Raw genomic sequence first — 16,427 nt, 5'->3', positions numbered from 1 at the left:
AGTACTAAGATGGGTCAGTACTGGACCAGCTTGTTCCTGAAAATCACAACCTGTAAGTATGAATAATTATTTATGTATATATTTTTCTACCGGGTGTTCAAAATACAGTTCTGGAAAAAAAGGAGGAGACCACTTAACATTGATTCTCTATGTTAAGTGGTCTCTTAATATTTTTGCAGAGCTATGTCAGTCTGTGTTTTTTATTTTGTAAGTTTGAGCCCGATCTCATGAAAATGCGTATAAATAGTACGAGTGTGCAATCTCGTGGAATGTATACGCCAAAATGAGTTTTGGTGTGCATATGGTACGCGATTTTTCATGTGCATATGATACGTACTTTACGAACCACCCACACCATCACCCCCAACCCATCTAAAGCCGGGTGCACACTGTGCGATTTTGGCCACGATTTGGCCGTCTGAGACAAATTTAGGAAATCCTAAAAGATTCCTCAGATCCTAGTCTAAAATCTGACGTCTTTGGTCGTTAGTTTGACATGTTCACCGGCCGCCGATTAATGAGCTCTGCGATCAAATTTTACCTCAGACGAAATTCTGGCAGTGTCAGAAGATTTGGCACACAATCCTGCAGTGTGACTTCTCCTACGACAACAGTCAAATATCTCGGTTTTTCAAGACAAACTATGACCAAAACGAGAGCTAGAAATTTATTTGTAGCCAGCATTTCAGTCCCGCATGTAATGCAGCTCACTGTCACTGAACGCGTCATTCATTGATGATATAAAGCTCCGGGTGAGATTTCTTGCACGCGTCCGTTTTTAGCGCGCCTAAACTATCGTGCAGTCTGACATTAATGCCAAAAGAGATCTTACAGTGTGACACGGGGATCATGTTCGTACAGTCTGACAAGGGACATTCGCAAAGGATTTTGAAAAATCGCACAGTGTGCAGGACCCATAAGAGGTAGTATAACACGGTAGACCAATCACAACAGACTGGACCACCTGGTAAATCAGAGCAGAGTAGCTTACGGAAAGGAGGGATTTAAAGAGACTGATTCATCTGTTGAGTCGTTTGAGAATCATTGAAAAATGTGATGTGCAATAGGCTATTATGAGAGTTCTTGACCTTTGATGCATGTAAACCTGTTGTAGGAGACCTCAAAAAACAAAATTAGAACCCTTTAAAATAGCATAATAGGGTAATGTGGCAAGGGGGGCGTGGTTCAGCGAGGTCTGCAGCGGTAAGTGAGTGGGTTAGACGCAGATTGATAACACCTGTATCTCGTATCAGTAATGGGCGCGGGGAGAGTACAAAACGCCAGGAGAAACGGAAGCAGGCGAGAGAGAGAGACGAACTGCTGACGCTTCCCCCCACAGAGACACTGAAGCTGTGTCTCATTTCAGAAGGCTGTGTCCATTGCTGTCAAGATAAGAAACATTTCATAGTAATTTTCAAGTTATAAATAATTATCATTCATATAAACTGGCGTGAGAGCGCAACGAGGCTGAATGTGTTGGCATAGCAACGTGATACTTCCTGCCTGTGTGTCCTACAAAGGACGTCTCATTTAATTCTGATTGAGGACACTATGTATACTGCATCCTACACAGGACATGTCCTCCGGAGGATGCAGCCTTCGAAATTTAACGAAATGAGACACAGCTTGAGAAACCGGAAGCCGGAAGTGCCGCGAACCCGGAAGTGAACTGAGATATTGAAAGAAAGTCAGACGCTGAAGTGTGCACGTTGTGTTTGAGTTATTTACCCAATAAAGAGATGTCAGCAGTCCAGCCGACCCCTTGTCCTCTTCCTTCCTTACCTAAGAACTTGTTACAGGTAACTTTAATGCTTACATTGTCAAACGTTATCTTTTTTTAATTTGAATTATTTGAAAATTTACCAGATATTATACTGTATAGGCTATATTTATGATGTATCTTGTTATTCGATTATTTTAGGTGGAAGAAGCCTTCAAAAAGAATTTGATCAAATGAGAGCATGACAGGAAATGAATTACAATCAAATGCACATATTTTTGATGCACTGATATACTGTTTGTTTTATTCACAATAAAGTTCAAACATAAATCAGTAATATAAATTGAGATGTTACATATTTGGATTTATAAAAAGTTTCACAAACACATATAATGTTTCCTTAGTCATTAGAGAAATTTCCCGTTTGAAATTGCTGATTTTAAAAGCATTGCTATAAAAATGACTCCAATGGTTGTTGTTTTTTTGGCGTTATGGTGTCACTTAAATCATTTAGAGAATATTTTTCTATATATCTAATATTGATTTAAAGGTGTTTGTCTGGTTCTGCTCATCCATTTGTATTTGCCTTCCTCTAAAGTCCAGGTGATCTTCAGCAAACGCCGTCTCCAGCACCAGCAGCAGAGACTGTTTAAGCTTCTTCTTATATTCATCACACATGAACACATAGAGAATGGGGTTCAGACAGCTGTTCAGAAAAAGCAGATAGGCACTGACTGTCATTGCTATTGCATTATGTTGTAGAACAAGACTGCAAACATAGTATGGAAAGCAACATATGAAAAATGCCAGGATGACAGCGATAATGACCCGGTATGACCTGAGCTGCTTCCCCATTTTGAGGCGTTTGATTCGTACTCCAATAGCAATGTGTGAAGATGCAATGATCAGGAAGGGGATGAGAAAGCCCACTAAAAATGTATATGTGGCCAGAAACGTAGAAGTAAATATATTGTAAGTGAAGAAAGGGATGCAGCCACCGATTGATAAAATCCACAGTATCATGCAGATGATCCTGGCTTTAAATACAGTTCGGTTATTTTGAGCCCAAACAACCGTCCATGTGCACAGGCATCGGTCCAGACTGATAACTACGAGGGAAAAAATGCTAGCAAACCGATTTAGTTTTATCAACATGAAGAAAGTGTGTATTACATAAATGGATCTGTGAAAATAAAAGTAGAAAAAAAAAGCTATGATGAAGGACAATATGAAGATGAAGTCTGCAATCGCCAAGTTGAGAAACCAAATAGAGTTGACTGTTGTCTTCATTCTGCAGCCAGTCAGAATTATGACAAGTCCATTTACAATAAAACCCACTATAAAGGTGACAATGTGAATGCATATTAAAGTGATCCCAAAGCCTAAGCTCATAGGTTGAGTAGTGGTATCATTTGTTGCTTTGCCTCCGGTCAAGTTTTCAGGTCCATAACTTGTGGCCTCTATAAAGAAAGAGAGAAAAAACACATGTGAGGGCTGCTTTTAGGTTTGTTTTTGATCTTAAAGGTGGGATAAGTGCTATCTGGTAACCGTTGCTGTTATTTCAAATCACCAAACCGAACACGCCCATACCCCCAAAAAGGGTCTCGGCCTTATACTGATAGCTCCGCCCCACACATACGTAACCCAGGCAACGACTATGGCAGATTCTGTGTGTAACTAATCCAGGTCGAATATTCAATGAAGAAGTCACCCCTTCCATCACAAAAACACAAACCGTTCTCATTTACAACTCGATAGAACACAAGCTGACAGTCCAGCTAATGACATATTACAAAAATGACAAGATTTGAGTTATAGCGATCACAAAACACAAACAGTTCTCATGACTATAAAGCTTGATAGAGCAGCTAACAACATATATTACAATTGTGACCGGATGGGTAATATAGATGTAAAGAGGAAACAAACATACCGGTATATTAGAGGAGTAGTATCTTACCTGTCGAACACATTTTGTGAGCTGACGCTTGAAACCTTGAAACACTGAGGGGATTTAGATGCTCCATACGGTGTGGAAATGAACAGGTCTTTATCATCATTCAAGTGAGCCACAATATGATCTCAAATAGACAAACAAATGAACGACACACGAGCATATTCAAGCTAAAGCCAGTATATATTAGTTCTTTCTTGGCTAATGTCCGTCCTGTGTGACTCGTGTGTTTTGAATAATAACGTGCACTGGGCCTCTCTTCTCACCATAGACATGCCCCTTACCTGCTGATTGGCTACAGGTTTGTTATTCCATTCGGCCCAAGTCCTTTTTCTAAAATGGTTTTGAAATAACACTTATCCCACCTTTAACATTGTTGTGTTTTGTGTGCAACATCATTTTCCCACACAGTTTTATACACCAAAATGCAATTGTTTAAAAAAAATACACTTTTTTGTTCTCAAATCTTGTATTCTATATTCTTAATATTCTATAGCCACAAAATGAAAATCATCAACAGGAGCAGAAGAAGAAGAAGAAGAAGAAGAAGAAGAAGAAGAAGAAGAAGAACAACAACAAATTATTTCTCCATGAACTGACATGTAAAAGGTATATTTAACTTAAGCTACAGTACTTCACATCATTTCCGCTGTCTGATTTAATCTTTAAATAAATAATTTGTCTTGTCATGAGGAGTCCATACTTTTGAACAAGAAACTTTTGGCATTGTTATCATGCTTCATGGCCATTAATGTGACAATTAGCCATTAATGTGGAAATCAATCACATCATTGATTTTCACATTGTGAAATACTTTTTCTTGAGTGAACTGATAATGAAAGCAATGAGTCCACATGAGTTTTGAAAATGTGCTAAATTTTTAAAAACAAAATGCACTTATTATCAATAATATATATATATATATATATATATATATATATATATATATATATATATATATATATATATATATATATATATATATATATATATATATATATAATATATTAGGGGTGTAACCATACACTTTTTCGTATTGAACCGTTCGGTACAAGGCTTTCGGTTCGGTATGCGGTACGCATTATGTACCGAACGGTTCTTGGTCTAATTAATTAGATTTGGAAAATAAAAAAGTATGTAAAATATAATATTATGCATTCAACAAGGAAGCCAATAACCAAAACGACGTAACAGGCAATGCCCCTGACTAAGAGAAAAAAACAAAAAACAAATATTTTTTAGACTGCTCAGTCAGGTGCTCGCTTACTCAGTACACGCTGAATGCTCATTGCAAAATGGCTATTGCGTTTAACAGACCAGAAATAGAAGATCCTCCAATAACCAACGGGTCTGGTGTGTTGGTGAACTTTGGATTCTCTGTAAGCTATGATGGTGTTGGCAAGCGTGATGGATTAAAAAACAACGGTATGTCGCATTTGCTACATGATGGTACAGCAGCGGGAATAATTCATGTCATGTCAGTCAACTCATTTACGCCGACAACAAGACGATAAAAAGAAGAAACAGCCACAAACTATCCCACAAACTATCCCCGCAGGATTTAGACCGACATTTCCAACTTATTCAAATGGCAAAAGACATTTATAGCCGCGGATATGAGACCTTACGCCCGTTTCACACAAACTCCGTCTGCAGTGCGAAGCCTATGCGGTGCGTATTTTTTCTGTACCCATGTTAACGGTTGCGGACTGAAAACGCAACATATGTGAAAGGACAACAGGGCGTGCGGCTCCTGCACCGCATACGCAGCGCAAAACGCACTGCAGACGGAGTTTTAAGAACGTGCTTAAAGTAATTGAGCCCCGTTACAATGTTACTTCACAAGCCCATTTTAGCCAGTAATTCCTGCTTTGTACTAAAAAACAAAAGCCCAAATAGAGAACCAATTGGCCAAAGCAACAGCGGTTGCTCTGACAACAGACGGCTGGACGTCAACGGCTACACAAAGCTACCTGACTGTAACGGCACATTACATTATGAATGGGAGCTGAACAGCCACGTTCTTCAGACACGCCCCCTTGAGAGTCACACAAGTGAGGATTTGGCCACAGGGATGACAGAAGCAGTAGTGTGTGATAAAAGTGTGGAGAGAGCTATTGTAAAGAGCTAATGTCTATTTCTGTAACTACATAGAAGATGGGTAAAGTATAGCTCCATCTTTGTTCAATGAAAAAAAAAAAGAAGTTAGTTTTAAAAAATAAAAAAAGGTAATTTATCTGCCATTTTTTTTATTTTTGCTGTATCTAAAACGTACCGAACCGAACCGTGACACCAGTGTATCGTATCGAACCGAACCGTAAATTTTGTGAACCGTTACACCCCTAATATATATATATATATATATATATATATATATATATATATATATATATATATACATATATATATATATATATATATATATATATATATATATATACAGTCCCTGACAAAAGTCTTGTCGCTTATCTATTTTGTAGAAATATACCTGTAGATATTGACCTGACTTTTAATTAATCAATTGGTGTTAGAAATAGCTCATATGAAAAGCTAAAACCCTCCCAAATGATGTTTAATGCACTGAAATAAATAATTTTCACAGAAAAAATATTTATCATTTAATCAAGACAGAAAGGTCAAATTTTGACAAGACAAAAGTTTTGTCGCCTATACAGAAATTGAACATATTTACTGCAAATACAAAAATATGTCAGCAAATTAAGTTGTAGTGCTTTGAGATCCAAATGTAATATCTTGTATGGCTTCCATGAGCTTGAAGGACTGCATCCATGCGGTTTCATACAATTTATTAAGGATTCATACAATTTATTGACGAAGTCATCAGGAATAGCTAAGAAAGCAGACTTGCATGCCTCCCAGAGTTCATCAATATTCTTTGGTTTCGTCTTCCATGCGTCCTCTTTCATCCTACTAGAGGATGGATACCCGACCCGAGCCCGACGGGTTCCGACGGTACCCGACGGGTCGGGCCGGGTTCGGACAGATATTTAGAAATGACGTTCGGGTTCGGGTCGGGCTCGGTCACGTCAGCGCGAAAAGGCATTGAACCTTTTAAATTTAAAACTGCTTATTATGCAAGTAGCCAATGGGCCTGTTTAACTTGATGCAATGATTTGTTTTTGTGATTAAAATACATGCATTATATAACCCTAACATCCGTCTTCCTGCATGCGGAAATTTGTTTATGTCGCCGTGACAACAACTCGCAACACGTGCGTGCATATTGCCCGCGGCATCCTTGTCATTCCAGTGAGCGCAACTTCAGCGCTGCTGGCAGCAGGACAGCCTTGAAGCCATCCGCAGTTGATGCAATCCTTTTTCTACATAAAACCTCGATTAGCCTAAACTTTGATGGATAGATTATGTAAATAGATCCCATGTTGCAGTTTAGGAACCACAGTTTGAGAAAATTGGTAAGATGACTTTCATTTCAATAAGCATTTAAATTGTGTTACGTTAATGTTTTGTTCTGTTAGCTTGGGCCATTTTTAGCAGACCTTTGTTCATTTAATTTCAGTTGGCTATTTGATTGGGCTCTGTGTAACGTTTGATGCCCCGTGTGCGCGCTGATGCGCTCGTCTGTAAACATTTCAGAATGCCTTCCTTACAGTTGCTTAATAAAAGCGGGATTTCCACACAAACAAACGTGTGTGTCATTAGTATATGAGGGGAAAAAATAGATTTTAACTGTCGGGCTCGGGTCGGGCTCGGACATAAATATTTGAATGCCTGTCGGGCTCGGGTCGGGTTCGGTTACTGCTCTGTCGGACGCGGGTCGGGCTCGGACAGAAAAATGCAGCCCGATCCGCACTCTACATCCTACCCTACATATGTTCAATGATGTTCATGTCTGGTGACTGGGCTGGCCAATCCTGGAGCATCTTGAGCTTCTTTGCCTTGAGAAACTTTGATGTGGAGATGGAAGTATGCGATGGAACATCGTCCTGCTGCAGAATTTTACCTCTTTTATGGTTGGGAATATAAGAGGTAGCTAAGATTTCTTGGTATTTTAGACTATTGATGTTGCCTTCCACCCTGCAGATCTCTCGCACACCCCCATACTGGATGTACTGTAACCCCAGACCATGATTTTTCCGCCACAAAACTTCACTGTTTTCTGGGTGAATCTCGGATCCATTCTGGCTCCAGTAGGTCTCCTGCAATATTTGCGACGACTGTGGGGTAATTCAACAGAAGATTCATCTGAAAAATCCACCTTCTGCTCCTTTTCCAGCGTCCATCCTTTTAGCAGGCTGTGGGCCTTGGCAAATGCCACACGGTTTTTCAATTGCCTTTTGTTTAGTGTTGGCTTCTGGGCACTGATTCGACCATGGAGGCTATTTCATGACAGAATCCGACAAACTGTTCTAGTTGACACAGGGACTTCAGGTGACCAGGTCTCGTGGAGCTCTGCTGCAGTGGCAAATGGGCTGGCCTTGGATTTTCGAGCCAACAAACGGTCCTCTCGAGCAGTTGTCTTGCGGGGTCTGCCTGACCTGGGCTTGTCAAAAATGTCTCCAGTCTCTTCAAATCTTTTTTTATCCTCTGTACTTGATGCTGAGAAACATTGAATGTGTCTGCCACATCAGCAGTGGATCTGGTCTTTAGCCTCTCGATAATCAAAACTTTAGTCTCAGGGTGAATCTTAGGTATGTTTGCAGAGGTCTAGTTGCAGTTGATGTGAAGGTCTAGTGTACTGGGGTTCTTTTTATACACACCTGAGACCTAATTGATCCATTATTAGTCACAGGTGAAGCTCACATGACAAGGCGGACAACACTTATGTCTTTGCAAAAATTGACTCAATGGGCTTTACCAAGCTGTGAATATTGGAATACTTTTTGAAAGTTTAGTTTTTCACTGAAACATTCACAAAAACTGGTGGGATTAAAATGGGCCATTTCTTTAAATAAAAATCTTGATTAGAAATATATTTCAGTGGCACTTTAGGTCAATTTGTTCACAAGCGACAAGACTTTTGTCAGGGACTGTATATATACATATATATATATAATTTTTTTTTTTTTTTTTGCATAAATCTATTAATCAGCCTCAGTCCTGATCAAAACTTCTAAATGTAAAAAAAAAAAAAAAAAAAAAAAAAAAAATCTGGATTTTAACTCTTTTATTGGCAATTTCATAAATGATGTCATTGATTTGGGGGAAAACACACACAAAATGTAATTGTGGACTGGATTTTTTTTTTAACCTATTAACACAGTCTTGGACATGTCAAAGATTTGAAAAAAACATTGGCTTCGATGCATTGTTAGTTTTTGTGCAGCATCAGATTATTTTTTTCCCCCTCATTTACTCCTTGTAGCTGTTTTTGCCCGATTTACTTCCATTATAACTTTTTTATTGCAAAGCCCTGACACCATATACTCATGCATTTTTAATTGTTGATGGTTTTCCCTGATGCGAAGAGATAAATTTGTAATTTTTACAGTTGATAACCAGGTGGCAAAAAAAGCTTAGTTTCTGGCTTTTCAATGGAGTTCCCTTTCGAAAGGAAACTCGCGCTGCGTCAGCTGATGCTACGGGGAACGCCTCCAGCGTGACCAGTGTCTGAATTACTATCAAATCACGGCAATCCTACTGACCGGCGACAGCCTATGATGTCATCAAGGTGCGACCAAGAAATATATATAGGGGCGCCTTGCAAACATGACACTAGCTTTTCGTCTTCAGGGACTGTTTTGTCTGAATGCTTCAAGTCAAAGGTAATCTGAATTCATTTGATTTCTGCCTGGGATTAAGAGCGTGCACAGGCAAGCTCTTATGGAGATGTTTGTTTGTTTGTGTGCAACGGGAGCGTTTGTTAAACACAGTATGAGATTGCTCCGCTCTCGTCTGACTCTCTTCCTGAGGGAAGAGGATGGTTGCATCTGAGACTAGTGACATGGTCCCACTCACGCCGAGGCTGAGCGCGGACGCACGTCATGTTTCCTCGTATGGGGCTTGCCGATCGTCACAAGAGGGCGGTTCCCTCTGGCGATCTGGCGGCTGACGAGATCTATTAGAAATGCTCTTAGGGATGGCTGGGAAGAAGATAGACTAGTTAGCAGCCATCCTGAACGTGTATGCGGAGCCGATGAATGTTATGTACGCGCTGCAAGGGCTGCGGCTGCCATGTGGGCGCGTTAGAGGAGAGATCGCTCGTATTAGACTTACGGTTGATTTCTCCCCGCCATAAAATCATCGGCTCAGTTGAGCCTCCATTCCTTTCTGATCTCCTTACTGAGATCGGGAGGGCATGGAAGAACCCATATCCAGTATGTGCACTGACATCAGCGGGTATGAAGGCTGATGTTTGGAAGATGAGTGGATTTGGATAGGTGTTCTCGCCACGGGTTGTCGTTAAGAGTAATCTCCAGTCCAGGTAGGCGGGAACACTGAGAGCTCCAACCCTGCCATCTGAGCTTTTTTAATGATAAGTTTATTAGATGGCAGGGCATACATGGCAGCGGGTCAGCCTGGTGCTACTTTATACACAATTTCGGTGTTACAAGTTTACTGGGAAGGTCTGCTGAAGAGATCTCAATCAGTGCAAAAATAAAATAAAATAAAATAAATAAAAACCCTAATGCAGAGCGGCAGACACGCGCCACACCAGCGATAGCAGGGCCCGAGGGCCAGCATCAAGAAAGCCTGTGCGGTGGTGTCTGAGGACCCGCATGCCGCTGAGATCCCGGTCCCAGGCAGGCAGGAGGCGTTGCGTTCATAGACCAGTGACGGGGCCTGAGGGCCAACATCGCCTCTCGTGCGCCCCGTGGTTGAGGGCGGGGCGCAAAGAGGCGGACTCCCAGAGAAGAGGAAAGGTTTATCACAACGCGGTTGGCGTGGATGATATGGTCTTCCCCTGGTGGGTGAGTTAAGAATTACAACTGACTTTTCTCCTCTTCTTCAGCATCTTCCCAGGCGCTTCTTGCAATCGGCCCGTAGTGGGGCCGTAAAACGATGATACTCTAGGTCCCGCCTGGCGTGTATGTGAGAAGAGACCTCAGATAAAACACTTAATAAGGTCCTCTCTTAGGCATATAGCTTGGGCTATGACCGTAGGGAATGCTGTCACTGACAGCCTAGTGTGACCAGAGGGGGAGTGGTTCAGACTTTTCTTTCGAACTCTTGTCCAGGCAGTTGTCACTGCTAGTAAGGGGCATGCACTCCCCTCAGCATGGTGGCATGGGTATATCGTTCCCCGTAGCGTCAGCTGACGCAGCGCGAGTTCCCTTTCGAAAGGGAACGTCCCCGGTTACGATTGTAACCTTTGTTCCCTGAGAACAGGGAACGAGAAGCTGCGTCAGGTTGCCATGCTTCAAGGCCTGCCTGCCAAACAGTCCGTTCAGACAAAGAAGCTAATGTCATGTTTGCAAGGCGCCCATATATACTTCCTGGTCGCACCTTGATGACATCATAGGCTGTCACCGGTCAATAGGATTGCCGTAATTTGATAGAAGTTCAGACACCGGTCACGCTGGAGGCATTCCCCCGTAGCGTCAGCTGACGCAGCGTCTCGTTCCCTGTTGTCAGGTAACAAAGGTCACAGTCGTAACCAGAGACGTTTTCTATGGACTTTTCTATGGACTTTTCTATGGAGTATTATAGCATATTATTGCGAGTGAGTGTGTGTGAGTGAGTGTGTGAGTAACCTTTGAACACTTGTGTCTGAGAAAATCAAAATATGCATCTCAGCTCTCAGAACTACATGGAGTAAACCAAAACAAAGTGAGTGTATTCATACGCCTGCTGTCTTTTGATGGTGAAGTATAGACTGAAAAAATAAGTGGATTTAACCACTCACATGCCATCTTGCTGGTCATTTCATGGTGAGAAGAGCAACATGAGAAGGGGCTTGAATTGTACCGAAGTTTTAGAAATGATTATGCAGCCTGACCCCTCCAGTGAGCTGCAGGATGTATTGACTTCTCCCTCTGACACCACAGACTCAGGAGAGTCAGAGGCGTGACTCCGGAGGGGTCATGCTGCAAAATAATTTCCAAAACTTCGCTACAATTCAAGCCCCTTCTCATGTTGCTCTTCTCACCATCAAATGACCAGCAGAATGGCATGCAAGTGGTTAAATCCACTTATATATTTTTTGTTTAGTCTACACTTCTCACCATCAAAAGACAGCAGGTGTATAAATACACTCACTTTGTTTTGGTTTACTCCGTGTAGTTCTGAGAGCTAAGGTGCATATTTTGATTTTATCAAACGCAAGTGTTCAAAGGTTACACACACACACACACACACACGCACTCACACATGCATACGCATGCACACGCGCGCACACACACACACACGGATGCACGCACACACACACACACACACACGGATGCACGCACACACACACACACACACACACACACACACACACACACACACACACACACACACACACACACACACACACACACACACACACTCTTTCACACACACTTTCACTCTCACACAGTCACTCACACACTCACTCGGACACACTAATATGCTATAATACTCCATAGAAAATTCCATAGAAAACTCCATAGAAAGGTCAGAAACTAAGCTTTTTTTGCACAGTCCTATCTAAAGGGTTAATGGTGCCACCTGGTTATCAACTGTAAAAATTACAAATTTTACCTCTTCCCAACAGGGGAAACCATCAACAATCAAAAATGCATGAGTATATGGTGTCATGGTCAATGTGGTTATAATGGAAGTCAGTGGGGCTTAAACAGCCACGAGGAGTAAATAAGGGAGAACAAAATTAAAATCTTATGCTGCATAAAAACTAACAATGCATCAAAGCCAATGTTTTTTCTAATCTTAGACACGTCCAAGACTGTGATAAAAGGTAAAAAAAAATCCAGTCCACAATTACAGTTTGTGTGTTTTTCCCCAAATCAATGACATTATTTATGAAATTGGCAATTAAACAGTTAAAATCAAGATTTTTTTAAACATTCAGTAGTTTCGATGTTGATTAATAGATTTATGCAAAAAAAAATTAAAAATAAATATATATATATATTTATATATTACATTTTAATTTTGTGGCTGTTTTCAGTCACGAGGTAGTGAATTTGCCCAGTGTATAGTTGAGTTTGTGAAACATTTCAAAGGATTTTCCCAAAATATGTGTAAAAATAAGATTTGTCTTTCAGTTTTATGCATATATGAATAATATGCCCCTTAAATGATCAAAATGTAACTAAATCTTTTATATTCGTATATATATTCAACAACAGCGCCATTCTCAAACTGTGAGGAAAATATATTCATGGTTTTAGCAGGCACTGTATCCTGTTTGTATTGACTATATTTTAAACAGTTTTACATTCACTATATTCTGAGAGTTTTATTCAGTTCTTACCCATTTATGAGCTGTTAATGCACCGGGACAAGCCGAGTCTTGATCTTGGTTTATCTTCTTAATCTTGCTAACAGATTGTTTGTTTTATACCAGACACCCAAACCTGGTACAACCCTAGAGAAATTGGCCATCAGACTTGATGAAATGATTACAGCTGTATATGGCATCACAGTGAGAAGTGGACATGTACCGCAGAACCTTTACTGCCACAGAATGTTCCCATAGCTCAAACACAGAGTATGGTGCAATATTCAATTCAAATACATAAGCTGAGAAAAATGTATACAGTAAGTTGTTTTGAATAACAGTGCCAATGTGAAATGAATCATACAATTATGTTTCAGTGATTAATCTGAAAGTCACACAACTAGAATGTTTTGACTGGAGTAAAAAGGAAACATTAGAGTTTATTTATGTATTTTCATGTTTTTATTGCTTAAACAATTTCTGAAACTCTGGCTCAATTTCTTGAAACTCTACACACAAAACCACACAACATGCAAAACATCACATATCTTGCAAAAGCAGACAATTTATTCAAAACTATTTAAACTCTTCTAAAAAACTGTGTTCTACACACAAACTATCAAATGATTAACCACAAACTACAAACCTGATTCCAAAAAGTTGGGACACTGTACAAATTGTGAATAAAAACAAAATGCAAGGATGTTAAAGTTTAAAATGTAAATATTTTTTTGTTCAGAATACAACATAGATGTCATATCAAATGTTTAAACTGAGAAAATTGATATTTTAAGGGCATTAAATTTACACATCTAAAAAAAGTTGGGACAAGGCCATGTTTACCACTTTGTGGCTCTACTGTCTTATGTCTTCTTTGTGACATGAGGTGCCAAAAGTTTTCTATTGGTGAAAAATCTGAACTGCATGCTGGCCATTTCAATGAGAAGGGTCCAACTGCGGCTTGGGCATTCCCATCATAAAACAAGAATGCCTGTTGGGTGTTCCTGGTAGCGTCTCATCGACCAATCGCAATGAGTTTCTCAAGGCACACTGAGTATGATGTCATTTCCCCTTTCCATATGCGTGATTTCAGTTCAGCGGTAATCCCTTACAAAAAATTTCATTGGCCATGTCAATCACAATAATGATTGCCTACACCCAACCCTGATCCCTAAACCTACCCATCACAAGAAACATTCTGCATTTTTACATTTTTACATGACAGACACACACACACACACACACACACACACACACACACACACACACACACACACACACACATATGATGGTTCATTTTGGCGTAGACATTCACTGGGAATCACACGGCGTAGACATACACGTGGATATCTCAAAATGCATACAAATAACACACCCCTTGGCTTTAGAAAGTGTTTACGCAAAGTCATGTTGTCATGTTGCAAGATGCTAGATTTTTTTAAAGCTTCTGTTTGAGAAAAACTAACTAGCGAATGTTGAACATATTATTCTGGATGTTGACAGCTAGCAGTTCAGCAGAAGAGGCAAAGAAGAAGAAGGGGGCGTTCCGGTCTGCGAAAATGGTAACCCCCACCAGCACGATAACGCCCATTTGTGGCCGCTGTTGGATGATATTGATTTCAGTACTTTGACCCTTCCAGATTCTCTAATACTTTGGATGATATTATACACAGTGCAGATAATGATAACTTCAGTTACCCGAGTGCCCATTAGCAGGGGATTCCCGCAGGGAGGCCTGGTGAGAACTACTACCCATCAGCGAACCTACAGGGAGGCCTGGAGGGGCCTACTACCTGCTAGCAGCCCACGTATCTTTCTGGCCGGTTTGGAAAAACCAGCCGCTGCGACCCTGGGCTGACAGTGGCTTGTCTGCTGGCTGACGTAGATCTTTACATCCAGTAATGGCCTGCTCGTTGACAAGGTTTCTGCTACTGCCGACATCGTTGGGGAAAACCCTCCCCGGCACACATGGGCCACAACGTCAGTACTCTGTTGCAAGGAGGCCTACCAACTGTCCTGGAGTCAACTGCACGGACTGCCCCAGTTGGCTTCTCGCTGCTAACAGCCTTCCTGAAGCTGGTCCATTCCAGTGGCCTGTAGGGCTCTCTGTGTGATGGTACAGTCTCCCGGGCAGCGCCTACCAGCGTGGACCTAAAACACATTGCCAACAGCAGTGTACTCAGCAAAAAACGCCCTGAACCCTTTAAAGCAAGGGGAGTACAACTTACGTCACCTGCCTCCAGGACGGCCGTCTGTTCATCCAGTGGCCCGCCGGCCGTGCAAGGGCATCAGCCATGGCAGTGTTACGGCTCCAGTGGAGCATCCGACCAACCTACGCGATGCAGATGGTTGTGAAGTACAGCTCCGCCCAAGCCCTAGAAAGGTGGAGCAGAAGACACAGAGCAAGAAGTGAAGCATTTAACACATACTACCAACCGGCCGTCCCTCCCAGGATGAGGCCAGGGGCCGCCCAAAAGTGGCAGCCACAATAAGCTCTGGGGGGCAGGGTTAGCAAAACTAGTCTAACTGCGCACAAGCGAAGAGATGCCTACCTCGCCCCACAACCTCTGGCAAAGTCGCTATCCATTCTGCAACACACCCCTCTGCATTAATAACAGCCCCCAAACGCAGAGAAAAGGGGGTGGGCATTAGCCGGACGACCCTGAACTGAGGGGAGGCCGGGTAGGGATACAAGCTCTTGCAGATGTACTGACAGGAGCCCGGGGTAACTTGCCACTGCAAGACGCCACCACCATCCCACCAGCAGCCTAGGCCAACTTGATGCCATGCCCTGAGGCGCATACCAGCCAGGCGCGACCTAGAGTATCGTCACTTCACGGTCCCACCACGGGCCGAATGTAAGAAGCACCTGGGGAGATGATGAAGAAGAGGTGTAAAAGTGTAAAAGTCATTTCATCCACGCAAACCACGTTGTGATACACCTTTCCTCTTCTCTAGGAGTCTGACTCTTTGTGCCCAGCCCTAAACCGCAGGGCGCACGAGAGGCGATGTTGGCTCTCAGGCCCCGACACTGGCCTATGAGCATGACCCTCAGACACCGCCACACATGCTCTCGCAATGCTGGCCCTTGGGCCCTGATATCACTGGTGTGGCGCATGTCTGCCACACTGCATCAGGGATTTTTTTTTTTCCCTGATTGAGATCCCTCAGCAGATCCTCCTAGTACGCTTGTAACACCGACATTGTGTATAAAGTATTACCAGGCTGACCCGCTGCCATGTATACTCTGCCATCCCCCCCCCCCTGATCTCAGTAAGGAGATCAGGAAGGAATGTAAAGCTCAACTGAGCCAATGATTTTATGGCCGGGGAGAAATTGTTCAGTCTAATACGAGCAATCTCTTCTCTAACGGGATCCACCCTTGTGCCTCAACTTCTCCAGAAGTGTCT

At 41.9% G+C, this 16,427-nt stretch overlaps 1 protein-coding gene across 1 annotated transcript; it reads right to left on the bottom strand.

The window, feature by feature from the left end:
* Positions 1-2,213: 2,213 nt before the first annotated feature.
* On the bottom strand, positions 2,214-13,087 carry LOC137085078 (C3a anaphylatoxin chemotactic receptor-like). Its single transcript, XM_067451636.1, has 2 exons — positions 13,051-13,087; positions 2,214-3,180 (listed from the first exon to the last, which is right to left on the bottom strand). The coding sequence occupies exons 1-2, from the start codon at positions 13,052-13,054 to the stop codon at positions 2,246-2,248; spliced, it is 939 nt and encodes a 312-aa protein (XP_067307737.1). The 5' UTR covers positions 13,055-13,087; the 3' UTR covers positions 2,214-2,245.
* Between the last annotated feature and the right edge of the window lie 3,340 nt (positions 13,088-16,427).

This window comes from Pseudorasbora parva, chromosome 8 (genome assembly GCF_024679245.1).
Source record: "Pseudorasbora parva isolate DD20220531a chromosome 8, ASM2467924v1, whole genome shotgun sequence".
NCBI classification, from domain to species: Eukaryota; Metazoa; Chordata; class Actinopteri; order Cypriniformes; family Gobionidae; genus Pseudorasbora; species Pseudorasbora parva.
This window is presented reverse-complemented; position numbering and strand designations above follow the sequence as displayed.